Here is a 13,164-nt window from a genome sequence, read left to right as displayed (position 1 = left end):
TGATCTATCTTTGTTGTATAAAAAAAATAGCCAAGCCTAAAGTGTCTGTTTACTTCTCGGTGTTTTATTATCATTTTTATTTTGTTGTCCGTTAGTTACTAGACTGCACCGTCACGATTCATATATAGGAAAACAAGAGAAGTATCAAATCATTCATTGGGTTGAATAATTTTAAAACAACCTGAACATTTCAGAAGGAACTGTAACAATTTCGTGAATCTTACAATTTTAACTTACGTTGATAGTAAAAAATAAAGCACAGAAAATTCCGCAAAAGTGTGTCTCTTCTTCAGATCCGATGAATTAAAGCTGGTCTTACGCGTGCCCCCTCTGCCCCTCTCCTCCTCCAACTTCTGAGTCCTACTTTGTGCGTCACGTGGTCTAGCCCGTACAAATAACTCCCAGCAAAATTTTCCAGCGGAGAACTAATCGGAGCTCTATTATATCAGCAATTATCAGCGACGTTAACTATCTTCAGCTACAAAGAAGTGAAAGAGAGAGAAGCTTTAGTTTAGACCATCCGGGAAGTAATATTTTTTTCCCCTCGTAAACTTTTCCTCACAAAGAATATTTTGGACATCTTTGTGGGAGCTTCAGTCACTTTCGTTGAGTCTATCTGAGTGAACAAGTTTGCACAGAGCGCTGCTGAACCTGCTTCTCTGGAAAACAGACTTTATCACCCAACCGTTCTTATCTGGTAAGATAATACAAACATTGTTGGATGAAATTGTATTCCTCCTGTGCACACTGCTATCAACGTTTTATCTGTTTCACTTTACTATTGATAGAAATATATACATCCCAGATATGTCTCGCCTATCTATTGTGGTGTTTGATTAGGGTCCTGTTATAATTTAATTACAAAGTGCAAGACGAGATCCTCTGGTTAGCTGGGGTGGCTGATAGTTTGTTATATCTACACGTAAAGACATGGGAAACCATTCGTGTTCTGTTAATCCATTACATGTCAATAAGAGTGATACAAATAATATATTACTCTTGTTGTTCAATGTTGATCAATGTGTTTTCTATTTTTCATTGTATTTCTAAAGCCTAACTATTGCGATTTACACCGGGTTAGTTTAGGCATAATTCGTGATATTGTCCACAGATTTACCTAAATAATACCGAAAGTTATTTTAAAGGGAAAGGAGCGTATTTTACAAGAGATGACGATAATAGATATAGAACAGGCTATGTCCCAGGTCTAACTGTAGCTGGGCGATGTTTATTCTGTAATTAGTGCTATGGGTTCCATCTCTCCACTACAGGACACTTTTGATGATTTTGGTATTTTCCTTTCATACAGGAACGGACATATTTGCTTATTATCCCGCGAATTGGATAACGAAAAATCGCTGACGACTCAAGGTGTCCTAGGAGCTGCGTGAAAGTGTCTTGACGTGACCCACTTTGTCCCAGGAGTCAAAACCCATATTCTTCCAAATAGGACGAGTATACGGTGTAAAAATGTACCAAAGCCTTGCTATGTCATCCAACCAATCCCCATACGCACACGATGCAGGGAACTATATGCACCCTTCGGCGAGTTCCCCAGTCTACGTGCCCACTACGAGGGTGCCTGCTATGCTGCAATCCATGCCGTACTTGCCGACATGCGAGTCCGCCCATCAGTCTCACGGCCTCGGCGGGCATCACGGATGGTCTCAGTCTGGCACAGACAGTTCGTCTTTCATTCCGGGCAGCCCCCATCATCCTCCCGGGTTCTCCTACTCTCACAGCCCGCCAGTAAGCAGCAGTAACGGCAGGGACACAGCTTACCAGAACCAGCTAGTGCTTAGTAACGGCGGTCGGGTTGACCACTATGGCAGCACTTTAGTGCGGTCAGTTGGAGGATCATACTCAAGTCCCTACGCGTATATGAGCCCGGAGATGGCGACCTCTTGGACACCTGGGCACTTTGAGAGCGGCATGATCTTCAGGGACGGCGGTCTTCAGGGACGGCAAGGTTGCCTGTCTGGGAGAAGGTCCAGTTTAGGTATGTAAACAGTATTTGATTATGGTCTTACATTTCCTCTTAAACAGAAGGGAATTTGTCATATTAAATCATAAACCTATGTAATAATGTGTAGCTCAGTTGGTAGAGCATGGCGCTTGTAACGCCAGGGTAGTGGGTTCGATCCCCGGGACCACCCATACGTAGAATGTATGCACACATGACTGTAAGTCGCTTTGGATAAAAGCGTCTGCTAAATGGCATATATTATAATATATATTATATATATTATAATGTCCCGCTTGTGTTTGTAATTGACGAAGGCCACGAAAGAATATATAGCACATGATGGACAGAAAGGAACATAATTAAATGTATATCCCAGGTCTAGTAACCCTGTAATGGCATATCGGCCTCGAAATAGTTTAGTGGCAGACAAAATATGTAGACCTATATTTTGATCAATATTAATACGATTTGAATTAAGATTAAAAGTTGCGGATAATTCACAATTGAATGGGAAAAAAAACTGTTTTTGTAACAGTTATTTTTCCGGTTTATACCTTTTGCTAATGAGGCTACTCGTTTGTGTGTCTGTGAAGGCTTACAGAGGCCGTTGCTCTGATCTCACAATTTATAGCCGTGTTCTCTCTGAAGGTATTTTTGGATTTTTGCGATTGAGAAGTCCCATTGTATGTGGTCAATTCTCCCATCGATTGGACTCAGTCACTGTGATTCAATCAACCTTCAAAAAAGACTAATCTTTCCCAGCTTTCAAAATACACGTTCTTTAATAAAAGAGAGGTTGCTAAAAAAAACAGTTAATTGAGGTGCTAATTGAATCCCCACCAACAGTCCGTTTCCCTTTCGAGTGTTTTGATGATCAATACATATTCGCTAGTGGAAACCTGGAAACCGTTCAATTATCACCTTGATCAGGCACAACGACCTATTTGGAAATGGCTCTAAGATACACGTTTAGTAAGCAGTCAACACCGTCCTTTGATGGTCGAAAATCCAGACTGTTCTGAAGTGGTATTTTCACCTGTTGCATGGATATAAGGACGTAGTTCATTTCCAGGCCATAGCCCATTCAGTGTTAATAACAATACACACTATAGGTTTCTTTATTACTTCGTTTCACATCAAACAGGAACGAATTTTCATCCTGGTGAAAATATTCCGTAATTTTTATTTTATTTTGGAACCACGGTTATTCGATTTGCTAACTTGTTGAATCTAAACAATAAGTGTGTGTATGTGTTTGTGTCTGTGTTTGTGTGTATGTGTTTGTGTGTATGTGTTTGTGTCTGTGTTTGTGTGTTTGTGTTTGTGTGTATGTGTTTGTGTCTATGTGTGTGTATGTGTTTGTGTGTATGTGTTTGTGTCTATGTGTGTGTATATGTGTTTGTGTCTGTGTTTGTGTGTCTGTGTTTGTGTCTATGTGTGTGTGTATGTGTGTGTGTCTATGTGTTTGTGTCTATGTGTTTGTGTGTCTATGTGTTTGTGTGTCTATGTGTTTGTGTGTCTATGTGTTTGTGTGTCTATGTGTGTGTGTATGTGTTTGTCTATGTGTGTGTGTGTGAACAGTGGGTTTAGATATCTACCCCAAGTATGGCTCACTTGACTGTGTTGTCGATATTTTCGATATGGCACTTTGATATTTCATGGCACATTTAGGCATGAGGAAAATAAGACATTTAGCATGATAAAAACAATCATTAGTGTTACTTTTCTCTATTGTTATTACTGTTATCAATGTTACTGTTGTTGTTTTCATCTATGTATGCTATTTCAATATGTGAATAAAGAATTCAAGCGATTATAATTGTAGGAGGCCGTCGAGTGGCAGTAGCTTGAATGATGTGGGGACCCCTTGATCCGTAACACTGATAGAACCTCATTAACATTCCACCGTCCGCGCCCGGTGCCCCTCCAGCAAGCCGCCCTAATAGATACGTCTATGACCCTCTCTCCATATTGATACATTCGGTTTAGTTCTCTTTTCAACACTAGAGGGCTTTAAATTCCTCTTGAACGAGCTAAGGGGGGGGGGGGCATTTATCAGGCGTTGACGCTTTATGTCCACAATATGGGTTTACAAATATCAAACATGCTGGCTTGTTATGTCCACCAATATGGGTTTACAAACATCAAACATGCTGGCTTGTTATGTCCACCAATATGGGTTAACAAACATCAAACATGCTGGCTTGTTATGTCCACCAATATGGGTTTACAAACATCAAACATGCTGGCTTGTTATGTCCACCAATATGTGTTTACAAACATCAAACATGCTGGCTTGTTATGTCCACCAATATGGGTTTACAAACATCAAACATGCTGGCTTGTTATGTCCACCAATATGGGTTAACAAACATCAAACATGCTGGCTTGTTATGTCCACCAATATGGGTTTACAAACATCAAACATGCTGGCTTGTTATGTCCACCAATATGGGTTTACAAACATCAACGATGCTGGTGTGTTCTGTCCACTGATATGTGTTTACAAACATCAACGATGCTGGCGTGTTCTGTCCACTGATATGTGTTTACAAACATCAACGATGCTGGCGTGTTCTGTCCACTGATATGTGTTTACAAACATCAACGATGCTGGCGTGTTCTGTCCACTGATATGTGTTTACAAACATCAATGTCTTAACTTATGTCCTTCATGTCTGGATTCATGATTTATTTGACATGATTTCAATATATCCAAAAAATACAAAACCTACCAAGGAACAACATTTCTACCCAATATACAAATAGGCACACATTTAGCACTTGCAAACACAATATGCCTACATTGTATGCCATAGTCTATAAACTCTCATTTTACTAAAGTATCTTGGAAATAATATTATGTCCAAATTTACATAATAATGCAATTTAACTCAAGGTGATGATGATGGGTATTTTCATAGCTAGTTTCAGCTCTGTTTATGTTTTTCATCATGTGACACAGCCTACATTACAACCAACCCAACACCACCTAGGCTACAGATAATATTAAAACTCTATCATTTGTCTACGTCATACTACAGACATGTCAGAGGAGTTCCCAGGAGAGGGGCGCGAGTGCGTAAACTGCGGCTCCATCTCCACTCCTCTGTGGCGGCGGGATGGTACCGGGCACTACCTCTGCAATGCCTGCGGACTGTACCACAAGATGAACGGAATCAACAGACCGCTGATCAAACCCCAGAAACGCCTGGTAAGCACCATTGCGTTATTTGTATGTTCATAAAAATGTATGAACGTAACGTAACTTCTAAGTAGGTTTCCTCCTTGGTTCCTCCTACCTTCTAAGTAGGTTTCCTCCTTGGTTCCTCCTACCTTCTAAGTAGGTTTCCTCCTAGGTTCCTCCTACCTTCTAAGTAGGTTTCCTCCTAGGTTCCTCCTACCTTCTAAGTAGTTTTCCTCCTTGGTTCCTCCTAACTTCTAAGTAGGTTTCCTCCTTGGTTCCTCCTAACTTCTAAGTAGGTTTCCTCCTTGGTTCCTCCTAACTTCTAAGTAGGTTTCCTTCTTGGTTTCTCCTACCTTCTAAGTAGGTTTCCTCTTTGGTTCCTCCTACATTCTAAGTAGGTTTCCTCCTTGGTTCCTCCTACATTCTAAGTAGGTTTCCTCCTTGGTTCCTCCTACATTCTAGGTAGGTTTCCTCCTTGGTTCCTCCTAACTTCTAAGTAGGTTTCCTCCTTGGTTCCTCCTACATTCTAAGTAGGTTTCCTCCTTGGTTCCTCCTACATTCTAAGTAGGTTTCCTCCTTGGTTCCTCCTAACTTCTAAGTAGGTTTCCTCCTTGGTTCCTCCTACATTCTAAGTAGGTTTCCTCCTTGGTTCCTCCTAACTTCTAAGTAGGTTTCCTCCTTGGTTCCTCCTACATTCTAAGTAGGTTTCCTCCTTGGTTCCTCCTACCTTCTCAGCGAGTTTTCCCAGGTCTGTGTGCTTCTGCCGCTGCATTGCTTGCTCTTAGGGGTTTTAGGCTGGGTTTCTGTGTAGCACTTTGTGACAAAACTGCTGATGTAAGAAGGGATTTATAAAATACATTTGATTGATTGATTGAATTTGTCTTAGATGCATCTTATTGATTAGGCTTATTATTCACATATACCATATAAACTACAATAGTCAATATGGACGTTTAAGAATATTTTGGTCACTAAATGTATTGATTTGGCTTCGAGAAAAACCGTCTTAGGCAGATAATACTTTCTTCTAGGTCCAAACCGTTAACCCAGGTATTGGACGAAAAAGAGTGTGAGGCAGAGGGCCAGTCTGTTCCATCAGAAGGTCAGTGTAGTAGACTGAGAGAAAGAGGCCTGTCTTATTCCCAGGCAGGAACCAGCCGCTCAGAGCCAGCAGCTGCTGTGAATTACCATGGCCAGTTCAGCTCAGCTCAGTTCAGCTCTGCCTGGCCTGTTTTTGTTTTTATTTGTCCTTCAGTGACCTTGCCCATGGGTTGTCTGTTTTTATTTGTCCTTCAGTGACCTTGCCCATGGGTTGTCTGTTTTTATTTGTCCTTCAGTGACCTTGCCCATGGGTTGTCTGTTTTTATTTGTCCTTCAGTGACCTTGCCCATGGGTTGTCTGTTTTTATTTGTCCTTCAGTGACCTTGCCCATGGGTTGTCTGTTTTTATTTGTCCTTCAGTGACCTTGCCCTTGGGTTGTCTGTTTTTAGCCAGATCTGTACTAGGCGAGAGAACAAAAACAAACTATTGTGTGTTTCTGCAGAGAAATCTCACTTGTGTCCAATAACAAGCTGATAGATAGAGAGACGAGGTTCAGCCAGGAGTGCTTATGGCTCAGCCCAGTGTGAAACATTTCTCATGTCTTTAGCAGCACACTACATGTTTGGTCTCATCCTGGATACTATGGAGGCACCGTGTGCATACAACGCACTTCACTTACAGCGAAGGGGTAGTCGCCCCCCCAAAAAAAAAGAAAATCGACCACATCTTATAATAAACAACTATAAATACCATTATACGACCATGGAGTCCATGGAGTCAGCAAAGCAATATTTTTTTGGGGGGAGGGCTGAACGATCCTTTTAAGGCGCTCGTTCCCAACACCTGTCATACAATCCACCAGGGGCCGACTGGCCATCTAACACTAAACCTACACTTGTCATTTTCAGCTGGTCTTGTCCTTGGTCCAATTATCTGTCAGTATAATGCTTTGAGTTATGTGATGGTATAGTCTGGTTATTGACAGCTTGTCTTCTCCATGTGTAGCAGACCACATCTCGCCGGGTCGGCCTGTGCTGCACTAACTGTCACACCAGCACCACCACGCTGTGGCGGCGCAGTGCAGAGGGAGAGCCAGTCTGCAACGCCTGTGGCCTCTACATGAAACTACATGGGGTAGGCAAAAAACACACACACACACACACACACACACACACACACACACACACACACACACACACACACACACACACACACACACACACACACACACACACACACACACACACACACACACACACACACACACACACACACACACACGCACACACACACACACACACACACACACACACACACACACACACACACACACACACACACACACACACACACACACACACACACACACACACACAATTCCCATGTACCCTACTCTATGTAATGTACACATCATTTGTGTTGGAGAAAAACCTGTCTAAAATTCTGCTGTAATAACCAACCCTTAGCAGCCTGGCAGTGCAGTGTGGGTCACATAACTAACCCTTAGCAGCCTGGCAGTGCAGTGTGGGTCACGTAACTAACCCTTAGCAGCCTGGCAGTGCAGTGTGGGTCACGTAACCAACCCTTAGCAGCCTGGCAGTGCAGTGTGGGTCAGGTAACAAACCCCTAGCAGCCTGGCAGTGCGATGTGGGTCACGTAACCAACCCTTAGCAGCCTGGCAGTGCAGTGTGGGTCAGGTAACAAACCCTTAGCAGCCTGGCAGTGCAGTGTGGGTCACGTAACCAACCCTTAGCAGCCTGGCAGTGCAGTGTGGGTCGGGTAACAAACCCCTAGCAGCCTGGCAGTGCGATGTGGGTCACGTAACCAACCCTTAGCAGCCTGGCAGTGCAGTGTGGGTCAGGTAACAAACCCCTAGCAGGCTGGCAGTGCAGTGTGGGTCACGTAACCAACCCTTAGCAGCCTTGCAGTGCAGTGTGGGTCACATAACCAACCCTTAGCAGCCTGGCAGTGCAGTGTGGGTCACATAACTATCCTTTAGCAGCCAGGCAGTGCAGTGTGGGTCACATAACCAACCCTTAGCAGCCTGGCAGTGCAGTGTGGGTCACGTAACTAACCCGTAGCAGCCTGGCAGTGCAGTGTGGGCAGCATATTATTTGCGTGAAAGCTTTCCAAGGTCATCATGGTTTTTGTTATGAAAAGAAACAGGTAGGAAGAAGGAGTCATTGAGTGTGTTTTTTGTATCTTGGATCTAAATTCTTGTCTTCTCCTCCTCCTCCTCCTCCTCCTCCTCCTCCTCCTCCTCCTCCTCTCAGATACCCAGACCAATGGCCATGAAGAAGGAAAGCATTCAGACAAGGAAACGGAAACCTAAGATGCCGAAGTCCAAAACCTCAACAGGTGAGAATGAAGAACGGAAGGAGGGAGAATGTGTGTCAGAATTTAGTCAGGTTGATGGAAATGTTCATCTGTGTGTAAGAGAGACTCACTGTCACTCACTCACTGTCACTCACTCACCGTCACTCACTCACCCTCACTCACTGTCACTCACTCACCGTCACTCACTCACTGTCACTCACTCACCGTCACTCACTCACCGTCATTCACTCACAGTCACTCACTCACTCACTCACTCACTCACTCACTCACTCACTCACTCACTCACTCACTCACTCACTCACTCACTCACTCACCGTCACTCACTCACCCTCACTCACTCACTCACTCACTCACTCACTCACTCACTCACTCACTCACTCACTCACTCACCGTCACTCACTCACCGTCACTCACTCACCGTCATTCACTCACTCACTGTCACTCACTCACTGTCACTCACTCACCGTCACTCACTCACCATCACTCACACACCGTCACTCACTCACTCACTCACTCACTCACTCACTCACTCACTCACTCACTCACTCACCATCACTCACACACCGTCACTCACTCACTCACCGTCACTCACACACCGTCACTCACTCACTCACTCACTCACTCACTCACTCACTCACTCACTCACTCACTCACCACTCACTCACCATCACTCACACACCGTCACTCACTCACCATCACTCACACACCGTCACTCACTCACCCATCTGTCTGTGTTCTTCAGGAGGGTCGTCATCATTGGGCACCAACTCCCCGTTCTCCCTGTCTGTCTCAGAACATGCCTCTACTATAAAGAGTGAACCCAACATGGTCCCCTCCCCCCACGCCAGACAGGCCTCTATGTCCCAGGTAAGCCCTCTGTATTCTAGGATCCTTTCATTGCTGCAGTACTATCTTCAATGAATACCATGTGATATGATTGCAATGTTCACTGCCAGAACATTCTATGGCAGTCATGAGAATTCCCTATTTTTATGTTCACTTAATTTTTTAGCCCAAGTAAGATCCTAGTTCCTAGGCTTTAGTATTATGGTGCTCTGTCGTTTACATATCTAATTCTTTCTCTGAAGGCTTCGTCACATCTGGACAGTGCAGGAGCAGGACATGTGGACATCAAGTATGAGGACTGCCCCTTCACTCCTGCGTCTATCTCCACACAGAACTCCTGGTGTACTGCTCTGTCTCAGGCGTGAGCTAACTCGACCACAGTTCACGGGCCTGGACCTGGACCTGGACCTGGGCCTGGGCCTGGGCCTGGACCTGGACTTGGGCCTGGACCTGGGCCTGGGCCTGGGCCTGGACCTGGGCCTGGGCCTGGGCCTGGGCTTGGACCTGGGCCTGGGCCTGGACCTGGACCTGGACCTGGACCTGGACCTGGACCTGGACCTGGACCTGGACCTGGACCTGGACCTGGACCTGGACCTGGACCTGGACCCAGCTCAGCTCAGCTCACTGTGGATGATATAGACTTGTGAAGAGAACTACCTGTTATTGACTAACTCTTTTTTTTCCGTGGAGGAACGGAGAAACAGAAGGAAGCGACGGCAATCAAGTGGAATGTATTTGTGGCTACTATCAATACTATTTCTAGTTTTTGTTGTCTTTATTGTTGTTGTCTTTATTGATGTTGTCATTATTGTTGTTGTCTTTATTGATGTTGTCATTATTGTTGTTGTCATTATCGATATCTTGCTGAGTTCACCATTGCAGTTTTACATGGTGTTTAAAGAAATAACCAGAAAGAGTTCAATAAGTTATTACAGAGTGTTAAAGGAATACTTCGGGATTTTTCAATAAAGCCCTTTATCTACTGACCCAGAGTCAGATGAAGCACTTTATCTGCTGACCCAGAGTCAGATGAAGCCATTTATCTGCTGACCCAGAGTCAGATGAAGCTCTATATCTACTGACTCAGAGTCAGATGAAGCCCTTTATCTGCTGACCCAGAGTCAGATGAAGCACTTTATCTGCTGACCCAGAGTCAGATGAAGCCCTTTATCTACTGACCCAGAGTCAGATGAAGCCCTTTATCTACTGACCCAGTCAGATGAAGCCCTTTATCTACTGACCCAGACTCAGATGAAGCCCTTTATCTACTGACCCAGAGTCAGATGAAGCCCTTTATCTACTGGCCCAGACTCAGATGAAGCCCTTTATCTACTGATCCAGACTCAGATGAATTTTTTGGATACAATTTGTATGTCTCTACATGCTAGCAGATACCATAGACTTCCAGTCATTGCGCTAACTCTAATTTCCATTGGCTCGTGAAACTACCTCTAACTTTCTTCATAATGGACAGAGAGCCATAAAAATAGTATTCATGGGTTTTTGTTGTCTTTATTGATGTTGTCATTATCGATATCTTGCTGAGTTCACCATTACATGAATACTATTTTTTATGGCTCTCTTGTCCATTATGAAGAAAGTTAGAGGTAGTTTCACGAGCCAATGCAAATTAGCGTTAGCGCAATGACTGGAAGTCTATGGTATCTGCTAGCATGTAGAGACATACAAATTGTATCCACGAGTTAATCTGACTCTGTGGAAATAGATAAAGAGCTTCATTGCCAAAATCCAGAAGTATCCCTTTAAACACAAAACCGGATGGACAAAAAAAAGAGTGTTATTACCTCTGAACGTGTTTCATTACTGCCGTGTAGATGATTAACTTTCATAGAAACATTATTTATGTTGAGATAAGAATCGTCATGAAAAACCAAAGACAACATGTCGAATCCCAGAAGTCCCTTCCCTTCTCAGAATGTTTTGTATGTTCAAGGTGTGACCTCAAAACTAGGAAGTATACATTTACATGTGTTTTGTATGTAACAAATGACATATGTTGTTCATTGAACAAACAATGCAAATATATTCATTTCTATTTTATCAGATAGGTTCAAAGTGGCTAAATACTTTTAAATGTTATTTTATTTTAGACATCGCAACTGCGTACTGAATCAGTTTTCTATATTTCCAAAACCACTGTTCTACTAGTTCTAATGTTTTTTTACAATGTATCGTCTGATCATGTAACGTGCAATTACTTCATTTTACAAAAATGTAAGACAAAAGAAAAATATACTTTTATGTTAATTATTCTGAATATGTTATTCAAATTTTCTTTTCTGTATTTTTTTTGTTTTGTTGTTGAACTATAAGGGAGTTTTTGTATTTCATAATGTACAATTGTAATGTTCAGGGACTTGAGTCTAATTATATCTTTTAGCTGTTTCAACCAGGTCTGATAGTCTCTCTGGTTTTACAATGCTCTTTGAAATCTGTTTAGTTTAATAAACCGATCAAATTACTTGTTTTGTGTTTTTATGAAAAGTGATTTTAAAGAATTTGGGGAAACAAATCCACTTTTATTTTAATATTTGACCTTTTAATGACATTTATTTGTGCATGATCTGCCAACCTCAGTTATATACAGTAGTTGAATCCTTAATCTTCTATTTTTCGCTTGTTTCTTATGTGGACTGCAGGGTTACTCCCAGAACCACTGACATCCTGTGTGATATTTATAGTGAAAACAATTGTTTGTTGCCAAACCATTTATGTCGGATAGATGCAAGCTACATTATAGTAGGCTGTAAAAAAATATGTATGTTTTTATATGCCTGTTTAATGGACCATATTTTAATCCATATTTGGTTTAAAACTAATGATATCAGGTGGATTTTGATGTGTGTTAGAGTTGTTAAATATGTGCGTTCTCGGTTGGAGGTGGATTAGGAGGCTAGGAGTATCTCTCCTGACTGGTTACATGTTACTGTTGAACATGTGTGTGTCTATGTCTGTGTATGTGTGTGTGTGTCTGTGTTTGTGTATGTCTGTGTATGTGTGTGTGTGTGTCTGTGTTTGTGTGGTGTCTGTGTCTGTGTATGTATGTCTAAGTCTGTGTGTGTGTGTCTATATCTGTGTTTGTGTGGAGGGTGTGTGTGTGTCTATGTCTGTGTGTGTGTCTATGTCTGTGTATGTGTGTCTGTGTTTGTGTGGAGGGAGTGTTTGTCTATGTCTGTGTATGTGTGTGTGTGTGTGTGTGTCTGTGTTTGTGTGGAGGGTGTGTGTGTGTCTATGTCTGTGTATGTGTGTGTGTCTGTGTTTGTGTGGAGGGTGTGTCTGTGTTTGTGTGTGTGTGTGTGTGTGTCTATGTCTGTGTATGTGTGTGTGTGTGTGTGTGTGTGTGTGTGTGTGTGTGTGTGTGTGTGTGTGTGTGTGTGTGTGTGTGTGTGTGTGTGTGTGTGTGTGTGTGTGTGTGTGTGTGTGTGTCTATGTCTGTGTATGTGTGTGTGTCTGTGTTTGTGTATGTGTTTGTGTCTGTGTTTGTGTGGAGGGTGTGTCCCCCTTGTTGCTCAAGCCAGCGTTGTCAGACCAAAGGTTGAGTTCCAACTGTTCTTAATGGTCCCTGGGATCTGGGGCTGGCTGGCACGCGTTGGTCCTGCCTCTGAGGAATATCGGCGCGTCAGCAACAAATTATCAGCTTTACTGCCTCATGGCGACACACAGGCAGAGGTGCCCCCACAACCCTACTTTTATGATTATTTTCTAAGTTGTTTCTACGCTCTTATCTGTTGTGGTGCTAGTTGCTGTGTGTGTGACTGGGTGATGT

General features: G+C 43.0%; 1 protein-coding gene across 1 annotated transcript; it reads left to right on the top strand.

The window, feature by feature from the left end:
- The first annotated feature begins 397 nt into the window (after nucleotides 1-397).
- On the top strand, nucleotides 398-9,881 carry LOC124045511 (transcription factor GATA-5-like). Its single transcript, XM_046364850.1, has 7 exons — nucleotides 398-697; nucleotides 1,310-1,999; nucleotides 5,011-5,180; nucleotides 7,200-7,328; nucleotides 8,468-8,552; nucleotides 9,274-9,398; nucleotides 9,620-9,881. Exons 2-7 carry the CDS (start codon nucleotides 1,471-1,473, stop codon nucleotides 9,740-9,742), a joined length of 1,161 nt encoding a protein of 386 aa, XP_046220806.1. The 5' UTR covers nucleotides 398-697; nucleotides 1,310-1,470; the 3' UTR covers nucleotides 9,743-9,881.
- The last annotated feature ends 3,283 nt before the right edge of the window (nucleotides 9,882-13,164 follow it).

This window comes from Oncorhynchus gorbuscha, linkage group LG10, assembly GCF_021184085.1.
Source record: "Oncorhynchus gorbuscha isolate QuinsamMale2020 ecotype Even-year linkage group LG10, OgorEven_v1.0, whole genome shotgun sequence".
In the NCBI taxonomy this organism is placed as follows: Eukaryota; Metazoa; Chordata; class Actinopteri; order Salmoniformes; family Salmonidae; genus Oncorhynchus; species Oncorhynchus gorbuscha.
This window is presented reverse-complemented; position numbering and strand designations above follow the sequence as displayed.